General features: G+C 45.1%; 1 protein-coding gene across 3 annotated transcripts; it reads left to right on the top strand.

Annotated features, from left to right (window-relative positions):
* Window positions 1-227: 227 nt before the first annotated feature.
* Abhd4 (abhydrolase domain containing 4) lies at window positions 228-16495 on the top strand. 3 transcript variants are annotated; one of them, XM_013025459.1, is made up of 7 exons: window positions 228-314; window positions 4216-4304; window positions 7391-7763; window positions 7921-8075; window positions 10617-10728; window positions 13625-13811; window positions 15026-16495. In XM_013025459.1, the coding sequence occupies exons 1-7, from the start codon at window positions 253-255 to the stop codon at window positions 15113-15115; spliced, it is 1068 nt and encodes a 355-aa protein (XP_012880913.1). In that variant the 5' UTR covers window positions 228-252; the 3' UTR covers window positions 15116-16495. The 3 variants fall into 3 exon arrangements, with proteins under 3 accessions (XP_012880913.1, XP_012880915.1, XP_012880914.1); XM_013025461.1 differs by lacking the exon at window positions 228-314 and adding an exon at window positions 353-428; XM_013025460.1 differs by lacking the exon at window positions 228-314 and adding an exon at window positions 436-514.
* The last annotated feature ends 3354 nt before the right edge of the window (window positions 16496-19849 follow it).

Raw genomic sequence — 19849 nt, 5'->3', positions numbered from 1 at the left:
TGGGCTTTTCATAACCACCTATCTCTGCGCATTGTCTTCCTAATGTGTGAGCAGGATTACTGTCCAACGCAGACGACGCCCCCAAGTCATCCCTGCTGCGACACTTGTGGGTCATGCAGGACAGAGGGCCAGGGCGAGGTTCGTTCACCACCCTGCTCCCGGCTGCACCTCGGGCCCGGGCGCGCGCCGGCCACGCCCCCTTTGTTACCCGATACTTTTCTGGGTCAGCTGGTGCTGGCGTCAGGAGGAGGGATGGGCTGGCTCTGCTCGACCCGGCAGGGCTTGTTTACTATGGCTGACGATCTGGAGCAGCAGTGAGTTAATCCTGTCTCTTTCTTTCTCCCTCTCTTGTCTCTCTGGGCCTTCATCCTGGGACTCTGTGACTGAGGATCAGTTTTTAAGACACCTTCCCGCCTTTCCGTTTTCAGGTCGGCTTCCAGGGAGGGCTGGGGGTTGCATCTGCTTGCTGTGCTTTAAGCCCAGAAGAGGCGGTGGCAGAGACAGGGCAGCGATGGTGGGTGAGCTTGCTTGCAGTTCAGGGATTCTGACTTTCTACTTACGTCTTCACCACTCGTTCTCCCCTCCTTCGCCTCCGGCGTCAGGTTTAGTGGTAAGGTGCCAGGGGTGAGCTTGCTTCCCGCCCCCCACCCCTCCTCACTCCGCAAACAAATGGATGTGATGCAGATGTGGGGGTAGTTGCTGAGGTGCTTGTCTCGACTTGCTCTGGGTCACAGTGGTGCGGGTGAAAGGGGCTCCCTCAGCCCGTTGGGTAATGGCGTGGGAAGAAGCAGAAGGCTTCAGGGCGTTGGGAATGGCGTGCAGTTTCTTTAGTTCTCGCCCACCAAGACACGTTGCTATTTGCAATCCTAACTGGAGATGTTTTTAATCGTTATGTTGACATAACATAGTGGTCTCAGCATTTGGTTTGTGAAATGTGGGAGGTTTCTATTTTCATCACTGACCCAAGGGCATCCATCAAGTTTGGGATGCCACCTGTAGGTGGTGTGACTAGCAGTTGGAAGTCTGGTAGGAGCGAAGAAAAGTTGCTTAGGGGGAGAATGACTCAGCTTCAGCCAAGCCTTGGTTTCACCGGAACAGGGCCTTCCCTGGACCCAGTATTCAACCTCCAGACCTGTAGAACTGATAGCTGCAAAAGGTTATGAAAAATAGCTTCCTGGACTGAAGAAACTACAGAAGAGTGCTGCTTTTCAAAGATAACTTTTCAGTGACTTAGGGGAGGAATATTCAAATCTGAAAGGGATATAGGCCATTTAGCTCCATTTTACAAATAAGCTGATGCCCATGAAAATAAGGAGCCTTGACTATGATCACAGAAGTTTAGAAGATTCTCTCTCAACATAGAACTCTTTCCACTTTACCTCCACCAGGATGGACAAGCCACCACCTTGGCCAGTCCAAGTTCATGACTAAGTGGTTTCTGTGCTCCTTGCTTCCATTTCACATCATAGCCTTTATCTCCTTAATAGTGTTGAGTAGAGACAGTATGCCAGGCACCACTTCCTGTTCCTCAACTGTAACAGATTGGGTGAAAAAAGGAAAGCAAATAAGTCTCCCCTAAGGAATATCTTATCTGCTTAGGAGACTATGGTGCTGTTCATGGGACAGCATTTCTCCTGAGCTCTACTTTGGGCAGTTGCAGGGAGTATAGAGTTTGGATGTCATCATCTAACTTAGTCTTCATGGTATGCAGAGAAAGCCTGTGTCTTTAGACTTGGGCTCAATTCTATGGTCTTAATCTCCATACTTAAAGCCAACAAGCAATTCCAGTGGAATGTTACAAGGGTTCTGAGTCTCCCTAGGAAGAGACAAATGGAGATAATACCACATCCCACTAAAGCCATCAGGAGTACCACTCCCAATGGCAGCACACATTGGGAGTTGCTACTTGCAAGTCAGTGGGAATATAGACAGGTTATGATTTAGCTGAGGGAAAAAATGTGTTTTTTTTTAATTGTTTTTTTTTTGGGTCTGGTCGTGAGGCCTGAACTCTGGGCCTGGGCGCTGACCCTCAACTCTTAACCCGGAAAAAATGTTTATTAAGAGTTTATCTTGGGTGGACTGGGAAGGTGGCTCAGTGGTAGAGTGCTTGCTTTGCATGCATTAGGCCCTGGGTTCGATTCCTCAGCACCACATAAGCAAAAAGAAAAAAGCCGGAAGTTGTGCTGTGGCTCAAGTGGTAGAGCGTTCGCCTTGAGCTGAAGAGCTGAGGGACAGCCCATAGGCCCAGAGTTCAGATCCACGACCAGCAAAAAAAAAAAAAAAGTTTATCTTAGCTAGGTTTTATTCTATATACTCTAGATATGAATTCAGGGCCTGGCACCTGCTAAACAGGTGCTTGCTGGAACACTTGAGCTATGCCTCTGTCCCTTTTTTGTTTCAGTTATTTTTCAGATAGAATTTCCTGCTCTTTTTCCTGGCTGGCCTTGGGATGTGATCCTCCTACCTATGCTTCCCACTTACCTAAGATCATAAGCATATAACACTTGCCCGAGTTGAAAGAGAGCCTTGTTAGCTTTTGTGGCTGGCTTGGTGTAGCTTCCTTTAAAAATGGGGATACTGATACAGAAAGACTAAATGATGTGCCCATAGTCAGACTACTGTTAAGTAGCAGTATTTAAATTAGAACTCTAGTCTTCTGGCTTTAAAGAATACCTTTCAGAAAAGAGGAACAGGTAAAAATGTGATTAGGTACTGTAAAAGTTTGTGTATGGCCTGGAAAAGCTGATGGTTGAAGGTCCAGGGAGTAACTTACTTAGAAACTCAGATTTGAGATTTGGGTCTACTTCCTTCCTTTTTCTAACTTGCTCTATGACTTCTGTAGGCATCGGTTTGCTGACTTGTAAAAAAGTGAAGCTGAGCTGGGTGCCAGTGGCTCACCTGAAATTGTAACTACTCAGGAGGCTAAGATCTGAGAACCAAAGTTCAAAGCCAGCACAGGCAGGGAAGTCCTTGAGAATCTTATTTACAGTTAATCAGCAAAAAGCCAGAAGTGAAACTGTAGGTGCCAATCTTGAGTGCAAAAGTTAAGAGACAATGACTACTAGGGTCCCAAGTGCAAGCCCCAGTACTGGAAGAAGAGGAAAGAGGAGGAGAAGGAGGAGAAAAGGGAAGAAGGGAAGAAAGGAAGGAAAAAAGTTGAACTAGATGACTTCTAAGGAAACAGTTTAATCCAACAATGCAAAAGGGTGTCCCGTGTGCAGAATGGGGTTGGTAATGGTTTTCCCATGGAAAACCTCTGCCTTGTTCATGCTGACATCCTAGGCCACTCCTGCAGCTGTTGGCATCTGTCCTCTCACCCCCTTCATTCACCCAGAGAGAGTCCAAGAGAAGAGAAATTCTATATAGGATGGAAAAGGAAGAATAAAAACTAATTCATTGAGCATCTAATTTGTGGTGGCCATTTGGTAAGGTCTCTTACATATCTAAATGTAAAGTTGGGCCAAAGTTAGTACTGCCGTTGAGGTCTAGAAGTTTTCTTTATTCCAAAGCTGATGATTGAACTCTACTCTGCAATGATTTAAGTTATTGGGTTTGAAGGAGGAAAGCGGATGGATTCATTTTTACTGTGTTTCAGTCTGGAAAACAAAGGTTAAAGGTAGCTGTATCCTGTTAGTGAATCACACCTGGACTTGAACCCAGGTCTGACTTCCAGTTCTCTGCATACCCTACTCCATGTTTAGGGTAGGCTGATTACCTGAAGGCCCAGTTGACACTGGCACAATGAAGCATATTTCTAGAAGTTTGGAAGAAGGCCAGGAGAGCAGGAGGTATGAGAATTTATCTGTTCTGCCCCAAAGGAACAGCTTGTCCTGGAGAAGGTTTAAAAAAAAAAAAAAGGAACTATTGGTTAAAAGTTGCTTTCTATCCTTTTTAGTCTCTTTGAAAATAAACTGATAGCCAGTAACAAAAGGGGAGTGGTAAATAAGATACTAAATATGAAAAGGGCTTATAAAAGGTATTGTATACATGGTGTTCTAAATATCTGCTAAAACAAGGGAGACATTGTTGATAGCCATTTGCCAGGAAAGAGTAACAAACTATCAGGCAGTGAGGCTATTGCTGTGGCCTCAATGGGCAGGCTTCCTGAGGCTGGGAAACACTCTGTTCCCTGAAAACTTGTAGCCATCAGCAAAGCTAAGCACCTGTTTCCTTTCCAATGTTGCCAATAAGCATCTCTGTGTCTCCCTGTTCCAGGCCTCAAGGCTGGCTGAGTAGCTGGCTGCCCACTTGGCGCCCCACTTCTATGTCCCAACTGAAGAATGTGGAAGCCAAGATCCTTCAGTGTAAGTAGAAGGGACAGCCTTTACCTCTCAATCAGGAAGGTCTAAGAAGGATCCAGGGTCAACCCAGAGTTGGGTACACTGAGCCCACTGATCCTTACTAACCATGGGTAGGATGGGAAAAGGACACATCAATGACTTGAGAGGAAATTCACATGACAGACGCCATATTCCCTAGTAGGAGTTCCTTAGCTTCTCCCTAGTCATACGTTAGCTTTTGCCACATCCTATAGCTTCCCCTCAAACCCTATACATACTGCTGTCTATACACGCACAAATTTTTTCCTCTCCTCTTCCCCCCTTTATCTCTTCTTCCTGTTCACTTGTTCTCTCTCTCTCTCTCCATTTTTCATTTGTACTTTTTTTGGGGGGGGAGGGGGGGTCGGTCATAGGGCTTGAATTCTGGGCCTGGGCACCATCCCTCAGCTCTTCAGCTCAAAGCTAGCGCTCTACCACTTGAGCCACAGAGCTACCTCTGCTTTTCTGGTGGTTAACTGCAGATAAGAGCCTCAGGGACTTTCTTGCCTGCTGTCTTTGAACCATGATCCTCAGATCTAAGCCTCCATAGTAGCTAGAATTACAGGCATGAGCCACCAGCACCCAGCGCATTCTCACTTTTTTATACTAGTATCTCTCTTTTGTGCTGCTCTCTCTATCTCTTTCTCATGTTGGTACTGGTGCTTGAACTCAGTACCTAGGTGATGTCCTGTCATTTTTCACTCAAGTCTACCACTTCGGCCACAGCTTCAATCTAGATTTTTGTTGTTGTTTGTGATGGTTATGGGACTTGAACTCTGGGCCTGGATGCTGTCCCTCAGCTCTTCAGCTCAAGGCTAGAGCTCTACCACTTGAGCCACAACTCCACTTCCGGTTTTCTGCTGGTTTATTGGAGATAAGAGTCTCATGGACTTTCCTCCCCAAGTGGCTTTGAACCTTGAAACATAGCTAGGATTACAGGCAAGAGCCACAGCACCCGGCTTCAATCCAGATTTTTGATGGCTAATTGGTGATAAAAGTCTCATAGCCTTTCCTGCCCAGGCTGGCATTGAACCATGACCATCAGATATCAGCCTCCTGAGTAGTTAGGATTACAGGTATGAACACACCAGGCTCTCCTCTCTTTTAAACACATAGTTAAGGACTGAGAAGGTGGCTCAGCAGTAGAGTTTGCCATGCATGCATAAGGCCCTGGTTTCAATTCCTCAGCACCACATAAGCAAAAAAAAACCAGAAGTAGCTCTGTGGCTCAAGTGGTAGAGCACTAGCCTTGAGCTGAAGAGCTGAGGGACAGAGTCCAGACCTAGAATTCAGGCCCCATGACAGGCAAAAAACAAAACACATAGTTAAGCACGTCTTCATTTCTCACCTCTGACCCAAGGACCAGCAGTCCTACATTCTCTAATATTGCTGTCTCCTGTGTTCTACCTTGTCTTGGCCCATAACTACTTGTTTATCAAAGAACTTTGGAACTCACAGCTGGCTCTCATGTGCAGTGTTACATAGGTACAAGTCATCCCATAAGCAGTAGTAGCCACTGGTTCAAACAAGACCCATGGGCCAAGTCTCTTATGCTTCTTCTATAATCATTCCTACCTGCCCTAGTCATAGCTATCTTCTGTCTTTGGACCTGAGTAAGTACAGCTACAGAACAGCCAGGGCTTTCAAGCCTTTGTCCAGGACCCAGGCATCTCTGTGTCTAAGAGGAATAAGCTCAAGTCTCAGTCAACTCCCATCACATCCTCCACTAGACCACAGTTCTGTTTGTCTGTCAAGCCCCAAGCACACATAGGTCAAGAGCAATGCTATAAGAGCATGTGGTGCCAGGGTGTTATTGTCACTGCAGGTCCCAAGGGAGCTGAACACATAGGCTAGGGAGATATGATATCTATAGACTAAATGCTCTACATATTGTGCTTGGATTTGAACTCTTCAGGTGGTATTGCATAAAAGAAAAAAAAAGATTCTGACATTTATTTATTTATTTTTTTTGGATCCGGTTGTGGGGCCTGAACTCTGGGCCTGGGTGCTGTCTCTCAGCTTTTCAGCTCAAGGCTAGCACCCTACCACTTGAGCCACAGCGCCACTTCCGGCTTTTTTCTTTTTGCTTATGTGGTGCTGAGGAATTGAACCCAGGGCCTCTGGCATGAAAGGCATGCGCTCTACCACTGAGCCACCTTCCCCCCTCTGACATTTATTTAATCCAAACATCTATTCAAGTCTCTTGCTATAGGAAGAGAGATCAGACTTCTAAATACTAAAAGGACAATTGGGGATTTATAGCTAAGGGGTAGGATAAATGGGGCCAATGGATGGAAAATTACTAACTGGAGACATCAAAAGTAGAGGCGTTTTTACTAAACTGATTAAAGATTCTTGCTGAAGGTCAAGGACTTTGACTTTAAAGGCAGAGGATGAAGAATTTGATTAGATGAAAAGAGCAAGGAGTAGCTGGCTGGTGGTGGCTTATATCTATAATCCTAGCTACTCAGAAGGCTGATAACTGAGGGTCATGGTTTGAAGCCAGCCTGGGCAGGAAAGTCTGTGAGACTCTTTTTTTGGGTGCGGTGGGGTGGTCCAGGCGTGGGGCCTGAACTCTGTTCCTCAGCTCTTCAGCTCAAGGCTAGCACTCTACCACTTGAGCTACAGCGCCACTTCCAGCTTTTTTTGTTTTTGCTTATGTGGTGCTGAGGAATCGAACCCAGGGCCTCAGGCATGCAAGGCAAGTGCTCTACCACTGAGCCACCTTCCCAGCCCCACCCCCAGACTCTTATCTCCAATTATCACCCAAAGAACCAGAAGTGGAAGTGTAGCTGTGGCTCAAGCTGTAGAGCATTAGCCTTGGACACAAAAGCTTGGGACAGGGCTCAGGCCTAGAATTCAAGGACCAGGTCCAGCAGGGGGGTGGGGTGGGGGTGGGGCAGAGATGATGAAGAAGAGAGCTGCTCAAAGGAGCTAGCCTAAACTTTGGCCAAGGAGAGTCTTTGCAGAAGGGAAGAGCTAAGGAATGTTGTGAAGGGTCCAGGAGTGTGGAGAAGGGGGAAAAAAACCCACAGCCTTATTGGTTTACCCTGCGATTCGTTTATTCCCAGGTCTCCAGAACAAGTTTCTGGCCCGCTATGTATCCCTTCCGAACCAGAACAAGATCTGGACAGTAACTGTGAGCCCTGAGCAAAAGGACCGCACCCCTCTGGTGATGGTGCATGGCTTCGGGGGCGGCGTGGGCCTCTGGATCCTCAACATGGATTCCCTGAGTACCCGCCGCACACTGCACACCTTTGATCTGCTCGGCTTTGGCCGAAGCTCAAGGCCAACATTCCCAAGGGACCCAGAGGGAGCTGAAGATGAGTTTGTGACCTCTATAGAAACATGGCGGGAGACGATGGGAATCCCCAGCATGATCCTTCTGGGGCACAGCTTGGGAGGATTTCTGGCTACTTCTTACTCTATCAAGTACCCTGAAAGGTAAAGAAGACCCACCCTCTTCCTCATGACTCCTAGCTCGCTGGGAAGTTTCCAGAGTTCATTTCTAATAGGTCTCTATCTCTCAAGCAGTTTAAGTACTATGATACCTTCAAGTAAGTAAATACAACATATTTTCCTTTCTCCTCCTTTGATGCAGAGTTAAACACCTTATACTGGTGGACCCATGGGGTTTTCCTCTGAGACCAACTGACCCCAGTGAGATCCGTGCACCTCCAACCTGGGTCAAGGCTGTGGCATCTGTCCTGGGACGTTCTAATCCATTGGCTGTCCTTCGAGTTGCTGGGCCCTGGGGTGAGTAATCTGCAAATAAGAAAATTCTACTAAGACCAAAGTTGTCCCAGTTAACCAAGCTCCACCACACATCTTTTCCCACCATCCCTATTTATTATAAAAAGTGGGGCTGGGCCTACCATTATCACAAAGTTATTAAATCTGGATCCAATATCTTTGTGTAGGGTCCCAGAAAGGTTCTTTTTCCTTAGTCTGCATGGAAAAAGTTTTCTTGTGCAAGGAACAAGTAGGGCAGAATACCTAGCCCATACCTTGGCAGAGCCCTAGAAAGAGCTGAGTGCTATGAAGGGACTTTTCTGCTGCACATGTGGGTCTGTGGGACAGCCTATTACAGATTCAGTTGCAGGACCCAACACTGATCTCATTCCCATCACTCAGCACCTGCAGCAAGGAGGGGTCAGAACCTGAGCCTCCATCACAACCCAAAGTGGTAAGCCCTCTGAACCATGCACTGCCCTACACAAATACCAATTCTTATCTGTTCTGGGTCACTTCACACTAAGTAATAGTCAGCAAATCCTTTGAGTAATATAGAAGGGAGGCAGTGGAGTGGGGAATAAGCAGCCATAGTGAACAGGAGAAGTAGCTCCAGCCTTCTGATCTCACACGATCCATATCAAACTCTCCCCACTGTGGAGGGAATGAGAAGGGAAAATAAGTAAATAAAAAGAAAAATAAATTAATTAATAAATAAAAGTTCCCTTTATTGAAAAGGTGGGTGACCCCTATTTTATACTTATGGCTAATATTTATATAGTAATGGTCATTGCTCAATATTGTAAGCAATGAGGGCTGAATAAAAGTTATCTATGTGGCCCTTCCAAAAAAATAAAATAAAATAAAATGGCCAACTATCAGTGGCTCATGTCTGTAGGTCTAGCTACTCAGGAGGCTGAGATCTGAGGGTCATTGTTTATAGTCAGCTCAAGCAGAAAAGTCTGTAAGACTCTTATCTCTAATTAACCACTAAAAAATACTAGAAGTGGAGGTATAGCTCAAGTATAGAGCACCAGACTTGAGCAAAACACACTAAAGGACAAGGGAGGGTGAATATGTTGAAGTAATGACACAGATCAAGATGCATTGTATTCATGAAGTGCTTTGTTAAATAGCAAAAACAAAAAAAATAGATAACCAAAAAATTAAGAAAAATGAGGGAAAAGGTGGGTTAGGAGTGGTAGGTGAGAATGTTGAAAAGGGTAACATTGATCAAAATATACTTTTCATAATGGCAACTCCTTTGCAAAACTACTAAAAGATAATAAAAATATTCAAAAAATGAAAAATTAAAAAAGGAAGAAAAACTAAGGGGCAGCACCTAGTCCCTGTTCAAGGCCCAGTACCAACACACACACACACACACACATACACAAGAATGGCTCCAAATGGGGAGTGGGGTAGAATGAACATTTGAACAGAAGTGAGGAGTTTTGGAGTTTTGGAAGAGTCTAGCAGGAGTCACAGGTGCCAAAGAGGGAGCAAGTGGAAAGAAGATTAAGTCAGGGTCTCCAATCCCATGGATTCTAGCAGACTCTATATCCTTTTCCAAGAGTCTACCTGCTCTAACCACTCTCCCTTTTTCTGGCCTTAACTCTGGCCAGGCCCATGCAGGGCACAGGAGCTGTTATAGTTCAGTGATTGGCTGTCAGCCATGGATGGCTGTACCAGGAGAAGAGGGCAGAACTAGTGGATAGTCTCACTGTACCTTCCACCCACTTCTCACAGAGTAAAAGCCAAAAGGGAGAGAGAGATAAGTTGATCAGTAGACCCAATTTTACAGTCTGTTTTTGGGTTCCCCACTGCTTGGATGTATAAAGTAAAGAAAGGTGAAAGAACAGATTGTTCTAACTCAGCACTGAGTCTGAAACACCGGTGTTGTTAAGTCACCTGTATTCTGTTACAGACCTGAAAATGAGAGGACTCTTGGGAAGTGGTATGGTTTCATCTGCTACCTTCAGAAGATTAAAAGGCCATAAGGGTCCAAGAAAGAAAGAGAACCTAGCACAGACTGTAAAGGAAAAGTATCTCATCCATAGACAAGTGGAGCTTGTGATCCTTGTAGGAAAAGACCATGGGACTTCAAAATAATCTGGTTCTTCTGATGTTAGTCTGTCTCTGTTTCTTTGGTAGCCAGTCTGTCATTTGAAGTCATCTGGAACTTTCCATCAGACTTCTACACTCTTGTCTCCCTAATGTTAAATGCATAAAGCAGGCAGGGCACTTGTGGTTCACACCTGTAATCCTAACTAATCGGGAGGCTGAGATCTGAGGATCATGATTATTATCTCCAATTTACCACCAAAAAACTAGAAGTGGTAGAGCACTAGCCTTGAGTAAAAAAGCTCAGGGGCAGCACTTAGACCCTGAGTTCAAGCCCCAGGACCAACACACACACACACACACACACACACAAATTTGTAAAGCAAATAAATCCTTAGATATAACATTTGATTATGTTTGTTTAAACATATATAGATAGGATTCTTATTCTCACACACACCCAAACTATCTACTCCATGTTTGTTTTTAAACCTCTCTCAGGGCCTGGCCTGGTGCAGAGATTTCGGCCTGACTTCAAGCGCAAGTTTGCAGACTTCTTTGAAGATGACACCATATCAGAGTATATCTACCACTGCAACGCGCAGAACCCCAGGTGAGGGTCCCAGGGTCAGCTTGGGATGGACACTTTTCAGAGAGAAAACCAGCTGCAGAGTGAAGTGCTTTATTTCTTCTTCCATGAAGTACTGACTCAGAAGAGCACAGACACCATCAGAGATCATTTCCAGAGTTCCCGAGGGATAGACACAGACTGTGTAGAATATAATAGATTAATTAAACTTGTTGACCATCTCTAGAGGAAAGCTCTCCCCTCTTCCCTAGAGATAAATGGTTGGCCTGAGAAGCCTATGGGAAAATTTCCCAAAAAATCCTTTTTACTTTTTGCTGAAAACATAACTATGTTTTTTTTATTTTTTTAAAACAGGCATATGTAGTATTTTTTATTTGCTTATTTTTATTAACATATATTAGCTATATGGGGAAGGATTTCATTGTGACATTTCTCCAAATGTTATATATGGGTTTTTTAGTTTGTTTGTTTTGTTTTGGTGTGGGTGTATATGTATATATGCCAGTCATGGGGTTTGAACTAAGGGCCTGAGTGCTGTTACTCAGCTTTTTTTGCTTAAGGCTGATGCTCTACCACTTGAACCACAGTTTCATTTCCAGATTTTTTTTTTTGTGGATAATTGGAGGTAACAGTCTCACAGACTTCTCTGTTCAGGCGGTCTTTAAACTGTGATCCTCAGATCTCAGCCTCCTGAGTAGCTAGGATTACAGGCATGAGCCATCAGTGCCTGGCAATGCATGGTATGGTTTAAAAGGCAAAGAGAGGAGTCTTCACCTGTCACCAACTTGCAGTTCCCAAGGGTCCTCCTTATTTTCAAATCTCTCCTCTGACATTGCTTCAGAGAACTTCCTTGCATCAATTCATTTGCATGCACTTACACACATGTGTATAGAACACAGTTCCTATAAGTAGAATCACTCAGTATAAGAATCTGCATTTAACTTAATTTTGTGCACTTTGACATAACTTAACACTGTGGCAGAAGTTCCTTTACTTCTTTTGATGGTGTTGAGAAGTTCCTGTCCCTGGCTACTCATGCCATAGGCCCTGCAGACTTGCTGGCTTAGTCTTGGCAATACTGGCAGCAGGGGAAAGCCAGGGAGGTAATCTTGCCCTGTAGCAATGCCTTGTGGGACTGAGACTGACTCTGCAGTGGTGACACCTTCTAGAGGCTTCACCTTGAGCTGCAGGATCCAGAAGCATTGTCTCAACTCTTCACACCTGTCTAGATCACCCAGGGGAACCCCAAGTTGTGAAGAAGGTGGGGATTTGCCTTCCAACCATACTCTCAGTGTTGTCTCAAAACAGGGCAGCTTTTAGGCAGTGTGGGAGCTCAGCTAGTGTAAGGTTCTAGTTAAGCAATGCTGTAGAAACTTTCAGCAGTGAATTCAGGCAGCCCTAGCTTCTTGCTCCTGGTTCTTACCAGGCCCACACAAGGCCCCACTGGCTCAACTTGGGCCCTCTCCCCAGAATCTGTTCCATTCTAGACTGAGTTTGTAGAATCTAAACCATAGAATAATCTTGCTTCTTACTTAGGTCCTGGGTAAGTAGACATGATAATAGGATAACTAGCTCCCATTTGTTCACCCTCAATACCATTATTTGCATTTATAACTCCATGAGTTTCTGTGTTGTTTTGGGGCTGGTCCTGGGCACTGTCCTTAAGCTGTTTTTGCTCAAGGCTAGTGCTCTATTACTTGAACCATAGCTCCTCTTCTGGCTTTTTGTTGGTTAATTGGAGATGAGAATCTCATGGTCTTTCCTTGCTAGGCTGGCTTTGAACTGTGATCATCAAAGCTCAGCCTCCTGAGTAGCTGGGATTGCAGGATGAGCCTCTGGCACTCAGCTTGCTTGTCAGTTATAATGGAAAAGCTCATGGCAACTCTGATCAGTCTTTCAGAAAACAAGAAATCGAGCCAAAGGGAAAAATGTTTAATGAGAACCTACTTCACTTCACCTAAACTTCAAAGCTTTGTTTGTATTGTCATTTTGTTAAACATGACCTAATGCAATGAGTATAACCTCTAGCTTGGAAATGAGAAAATTAAAGTATGTTCTTCTGATTACCTGATTTCCTAAGAAAAATTCATGTCTGTCGGATACCAAAATCCATGACTTACCATGGATTTATCATGTTCCAATGTCTTAAGGAAAAGTTTTCAGCTTCTGGTAGCCTAGGCAGAATATATTTACACTGAACAATAGAGCCTAGGAGAGGTCATAGTTCCCATTCTCCCCTAACTCACTCTCCAGCTATAGACTGACCTGGAAAGCTGGTCCCTGCCCCAGCCTTACAGATACCTCCCACATGACCCCAGTGCACTCTACCTAAGGAGACAACCAAGAAGGAAAGCAGCTGAACTGGCATTTGTTGCTTCTCTCTTAACAGAACTGCTGCTTGCCCAGTCCTCACAAGGCTGATTGGTAATCCAGAAATCTCCTTAGGAGATCCTATTCACTGCTCTATTTCTCACTCTTCAGGGTCCACTTCAAATGAATTCTCCCTCCCCCCTAATCTGTGTTTTCCATAGCTCTCACTACGCTTTCATGATTCTCAGGAAATTTTACATGAATTCTTACTCCTGTGATTTCATCGTTTAATGCTTAAACACGTGCTATCGTAGGGCAACTACCTTATCTGTCCTGTTCCTATGGCCCTTCATCTAGCCAACTAACACCCCAGCATGACATACAATATTTGGTTGAATAAGTAATAATTCATTCTGATGGACAGCACTGTAGGGTTTGACCTATGGAATTTTACTCATCTCCTAATGTTACTGATATTCAATGAGCCAGTTCTAGGCCTTCAGAAAAGTACAAAAGTATTGCTCTAGCCTCTGAAGAGACCAAGAAGTAGACATTTTCTGCTGCCAGGATTGTTGTATTGATTGCCTTTAACCTGTTTTGCTTCTGCCAGTGGTGAAACAGCTTTCAAAGCCATGATGGAGTCATTCGGCTGGGCTCGGCGTCCCATGTTGGAGAGAATTCACTTAATTCGAAAAGATGTGCCCATCACAATGATCTATGGGGCAAACACCTGGATAGACACCAGTACAGGGAAAAAGGTGAAGATGCAGCGGCCAGATTCCTATGTCCGAGACATGGTACGTTGACCCATCCATTTGAGTCATGAATCAAATGCCAGCATATTGATTGACTATTGGTCAATCAACTCTTAGCCCTGGGAAGGGAGGGAGGGGGAAGCTGGAGAGGATAATTAGAGTGAGCTGAAAATGAGCAGACTGAGATAAGTCAGTGGGTGGGTTTGGCAAGTATGGCTCTATCTATAATGTCACAAATAGGGGCTTCTGGCTAGCTGGCTGCTGGTGTCTTCATGCCTGTAATCCTAGCTGAGATTTAGGGATCAAGGTTCAAAGTCAGCCTGGGCAGGAAAGTCTGAGATTCTTTTCTTCAGTTAACCATCAAAAAGCCAGAAATGGAGGTGTGGTTGAAGTGGTAGAACACCAGTCTTGAGAGAAAAAGCTAGGGGAGAGCACCCTGATCCTGAGTTTAAACCCCAGTACAGGCACACAAAAAAAGAAAGAAAGAAAAGAAAAAGAAAGAAATGACAAGCTGCAGGGTTTTGTTTTGGTTTGGTTTTGAGGAAAGGGTTGTTGGTCATAGGATTTGAGCTCTAGGCCTGGGTGCTGTCCCTCAGCTCTTTAGCTCAAGACAAGCACTTCACCGCTTGAGCCACAGCGCCACTTCTGGTTTTCTGGTGGTTAATTGGAGATAAGAGTCTCATGAACTTTCCTGCCTGTGCTGGCTTTGAACTGTGATCTTCAAATCTCAGCCTCCTTAGTAGCTAGGATTACAGGTATGAGCCACAAGTGCCCACCTAAAATGACAAGTTTTTATTAAAGTAGCCAGCTATATGCTGCCACTTCAACCTCCCCAACACCTCTCCCCATAATCCTACCCAAAACTGAAGCCAGGAGCAGTGGAATGAGTAGAGTCCACTATGTATGAACACTTCCTACTATACTTCTACCTCCCCTTTTCTCTTGCCACCCCCACTTCACTGCCAGTGAGGATGCTCAACTTGACTGCCAATCATAGGCTCTAGTTAACTGGGCCTTTGGCTGAAAGGAGCCAGGCAGAGCAGGGCTCATGTAGAAGGAAAGACACAGGGGATGGCTAAAGAAGTAACACAGGGTATTGTGATTCAAGTCTCACTAGGAAGAAAGGTGGAGCTGGGGGTGGGGAGGGAGGAGGAAGAGAAGGGGCAGGCAAGTCTGAGGGGAGAAGAAATTGGTGGTATAGCTTTCCAGCCCTGGGATTAAAGAATGTTCTACCCTGGTGGGTCCTCTCTCCACAGGAAATAGAGGGTGCATCGCACCATGTCTATGCTGACCAGCCACACATCTTCAATGCTGTGGTGGAGGAGATCTGTGACTCGGTTGATTGAGCTGCTCTCACTAGAGGAAGAGGAGAAAGCCAGAGAGTCACTCTTGTCTCCCTCTCTGCTTAGTCACCCCTTCTGTCCTTTCCTCACCAACTAACATGTGCCAGCCAGGCAGAGTCTTGGACTGTCCCCAAGATAGGACCACACTGAATAAGAGCACTCTTGATCCTATGCTGAGGGCAAGAGGCAGAAGCCACAAGAAGCCTTGAACTCCCCAACCTAGGGAAGAATGAAAAGAATTGCCCAAGGCCACCCCATTATGCCCACACCATGTGTTAGCAGTTAGTCATTATGAAGAGATTGCATCGAGCCATGTTGCCTCTGTGTGTGGCCTTCCTTCCTATGGGCAGAGAAGAGCCCCTAACAGCCTTTCTTTCCTAACACTAGAGTGTTTCTGGGAATGGGTTCTATGCAAGAACATCTTTCTATATCACTCCTCACCTCTGTCCAGGATTTGGTTGAGATCTGGTACCACTTTACCTACCAAAAGCAGGCCCTAGATTTCCATTTATCTGCAGAGTTCCACTCCATGACCTAAAAGGTCATCTCTCAAGTCCTCATTGGCAGATGAAGGAAACAGTTTAGATGTAACATAACACACTTCTGTGATATGAATTCTGGAACCCAGGACTACATGTGGTTGCAGACTTGATTTGCTAAGGCTTGAGACAGACACCATTGTCATGGGCTGATCCTACTCACTGTCTAAATTCAAGCCTTTCTTTGCCCCCCTATTCTAGCCCTGTTAAACAGGCATGCTCTTCTCATGCTCCGTGTCTTGCTCTTGATGGCAAAAGCTGAGTACACTCAAATAGTCTTTCCTTGCCCTGTCTTCCTCCCAATGGGAGGACTCTGGGCCTCCCTTTGTGCCTTGGGCCCTGAAGCCCCCATGTAGTGCAGAGATAAGGTGGTTCCTAGTGGAGAGAAGGGAAAAAGACCCTTCCACCCCAGGGCCATGTCCGGATATGCCATGCCCACTAATCCACAGCACTTTTCTACCTGCTCCTAGAGCTGAGGGCCACTGGGAGCCCCTGCCCATGATCCAGTGGGAAGCCTCAAGCCCATAGTTCTCTATTCTTAGCAGCCACAAGATGATTTTTACTGCCTGATCCTTCATTCCTGCCTTCTACCCCCTGGTCTCCAGCTCATCCCATCCTCAGATTACCTGTCAGCCCTTTCCAAGGGGCTCATTCCAGATGCTGCTCTGAAGTTCTGGGTAGTAGGCTGGGCCTGGCCCCAGAAGCAGGGCAGCTCCTCCCTGCTCCTTCACTTTTGTAAAGCCAACCCTTTCACCAGAATAGTATTAACTCCTGGTGCTTTGTACTACTGGTCCAGCTGCCTTGGGCTCCTTTTCTATATTAATAAAGAAATGAGTAAAAACTGCTGGTGGTGATGATACTTAATATTGCTCTAAGAAGAGTACTAGATTATACTGGCTTCATACAAGTACATGTGGTGCCATTCAAAGTCATGTTTATCTTCAGAGGCCAGCAGGAACCAATCTCAGCCACCCCTCATACAGTGCAAGAAGACTCGGTCCAGAGTATGGGTGGATCAAGCCTCAATTCATAAGAGGAGAATTAGGCAGAACTAGCTGATCCCCTACGCATTCAGTACCCAATGCTCAGTTCGTCGGTTTCCCTGGCCCTGCTCCCTACAGCCTGCTCTCCAAACTCATCCAGCCTTCCTATCCTCTGGACCTGCCACCCCAGAGACTAGACCTTAATCTCCCTGTTCGGTGTCTCCATCTCACACTCAACCACCCCTTGGGTAAAACTCATAAACATATAGGACTCATAAAGCTCATAAACTTTATATATGTATAAGCTATGTAAGAACATAAGCTATATAAGAACAAGGGGGTACATTTGGCACATAGATCGAGGGATTTTTGTTTTCTTTTGGCTTTGAGGGGGAGAAGGGGTTACTATTGGTACTGAAGTTTGAATTCAGGGCCCCACACTCTCACTTGGCTTTTTCATTCAAGCCTGGTGTTCTACCATGAGCCACACCTTCACTTGTGGCTTTTTGCTGGTTCGTTGGAGGTAAGAGTCTCACAGAATTTTCTGGCTTCCAATTGGGATCCTCAGATCTCAGCCTCCTAAGTAACTAGTATTACAGATGTGAGCCACCAGTGTTTTTTTTTTAATAATTTGTATTGTGACTAAGTGATTAAATAAATTGCACAAATTTCATAGTATTGTGAGATAGTTTTATTGAGTGAAGAGAAGTGATATATTCCAAGTGTTCAGAAAAGTATTAGAATCATTACCAAAAATGTCTACTTTGTGCTATGTAACTTCTAGTAAGCCTAGAGTTTCAGCTCTAACTAGCACGTGAAATTACATATTCAGATGAATGTGTAATGATGAAAGAATAGGCGGATGCATCCTGAGAATCACAAAGCTCTGATCTATCCCAGGATCTTCTGAACATTGCTGTATGGAGGAGAGGAGCAGGTATTTAGAGCTGACTACATGCATGCCAAGTATTTGGGCTACAATAATGAAGAAACATGGTTCCTACCTTTGTGGGAAATTTGCCTCCTTGAAGAGACACTTAACCAAAGTACCAGATAATTCAATGAAAATTGCAGCTGTGGAGAGATGGGATAATCTGTTGCAGATGTGGTATCAGCTGAGCCTGAAGGCTAGGAAGGGAGGAATGATGCAAGAAGGGACTGCCTTGGGAGAGAAGGCCCATTGAGGTGGCACTGAATTGTGTCTGGGAAGATTGATGTGTAGCCACTTACACAGACCCTCTGACCTTGTGAAGTGTGTGCTCATTCTAGAAAGCACTAGAAGGACTTGATCAAGGGCGTTGGGATGGGAAGTATACAGATCAGACTTAGATAGACCTGGCCACTTTGATTGCTCTGTGGCCCAGAGAGGTTTGAGGCTGCTGCAGTAGTCTAGAGCATAGATGCTGGTAGTGCAGGAATGACTAGTAGCTAGTACACACTGAGAGGAGAAAATGCAAGAGATGGTTGGGAGGTAAAAGGACTTAATGTTGACATTGAGTGTTGTCTTCCTAAAGAAAGGGCAATGAAGCAGTATAGTAATTACCAAACTTTTTTGTTTCGTTTTGTTTACAAAACGACTTGGGGTTATTAATTTAAATATAGATCTGTTCTATTCTTCAGGATCTGAGTCAGTAAACCTAAATGGAGCCTGGCCATGAAATTTGCATTCAAACACATTCTCTAAGGGATTTGGATGTCCCAGATCTACAGGCACTAGGCTAAGGAACTTTGCATCTCTGACCTTTGATCTAGAAAGCCCTAGAGAAAAGCCTATGCTCCCCCAAAGCGCATCCTCCTTGTCCCAGAATCCCTTCTGTTTGAGAGATGGCACACCATGCTGATTTGACTTTGGAAAACTCTCAGGAGCAGATACAAGAAAAATCTGAGGAAAAGCCAGGCACCAGTGGCACATGTTTATAATTCTAGCTACTCAGGAGGCTGAAATCTGAGGATCACAGTTTGAAACAAGCCTGGGTAAGAAAGTCCATGAGCTGCTTATCTCCATTGAACTGTGTCTCAAGTGGTAGCATGCCAGCCTCGAGTGGAAAAGGCTAAGAGATAGGGCCTAGGCCCTGAGTTCAAGCATCAGTATTGGCACAAAAAGAAAAACAGAAGAGCAGGAGAAAAGGGATGAAGAAGAGGAAGAGAAAGAGGAGGAGAAGGAGGCAGAGGAGGAGGAGGAAGTGGAGGAGGAGGAAGAGGAGGAAGAGGAGGAAGAGGAGGAGGAGGAAGAAGAGAAGGAGGAGGAGGAGGAAGAATACTCAGGCCCATGTGTGTTCCTCAGGGTAGATACAAAAATGGTATGCTAAATATATGGTCTGGTTTCATCCCTAAAAGGTAGGACATCCTTATGAATACCTCTCTCTGTAACCATTCAATGAGTCCAAGTCAGAAAAAGACATACTTAACCCTTAATTTCCCTGCCAACACATATATACGAGAAAGTTTAGGGTAGCTAAACACATCAGTCCTTGCATCTGATAGGAGAAGAATTCAGGCAAGACATGAACATGAGTATAGATGATGGAAAAGATGATAGATGAGAGAAAAGAAATATAGAGGAGAAAGAGAGCATGCAACATAGACATGCCATGAGGAAGATAACAGTTTAGCCCATGTATACCATTTTAACCATCGTCCTCATTACAGAGAGTAGCCTTGGGTTAAGCAGTAAGAATTGAATGACTTTCTGGTTGATGGCTCTCCTTACTGTTTGTTGCAAAGGTTGTAATGCCAAAGATTTACTGTTCCATCCTTATTTCCTCACTGTGTGTGTGTGTGTGTGTGTGTGTGTGCGCGCGCGTGTGTGTGTGTGTGTGTGTTCCAGTGTTGTCCCTTAGCTTTTTCATACAAGGCAATCACTCTGCCATTTGCCCCACAGATCCTCTTCTGGCTTTATGCTGGTTAATTGGAAGTGTCTTACAGAGATGCTCCTGTCTGGGCTGGATCCAAACTGCAATCCTCAGATCTCAGCCTCCCGAGTAGCTAGGATTATAGGCATGAGCCACTGACACCTGACTATTTCTTCATTCTTTTTGTTTGTTCTTGTTGGTCCTGGGGTTTGAACTCTGGGCCTGGGTGCTGTCCATGAGCTCTTCAGCTCAAGGCTAGCGCTCTACCACTTGACCCACAGTACCACCTCCAGTTTTCTGGTGGTTTATTGGAGAAAAGAGTCTCACTGCCTTTCTTGCCCAGGCTGGCTTTGAACCATGATT

This window comes from Dipodomys ordii, unplaced genomic scaffold (assembly GCF_000151885.1).
Source record: "Dipodomys ordii isolate 6190 unplaced genomic scaffold, Dord_2.0 Scaffold84, whole genome shotgun sequence".
NCBI lineage: Eukaryota > Metazoa > Chordata > Mammalia > Rodentia > Heteromyidae > Dipodomys > Dipodomys ordii.
The sequence above is the reverse complement of the archived record's forward strand: the minus strand, read 5'-3'. Positions and strand labels throughout refer to the sequence as shown.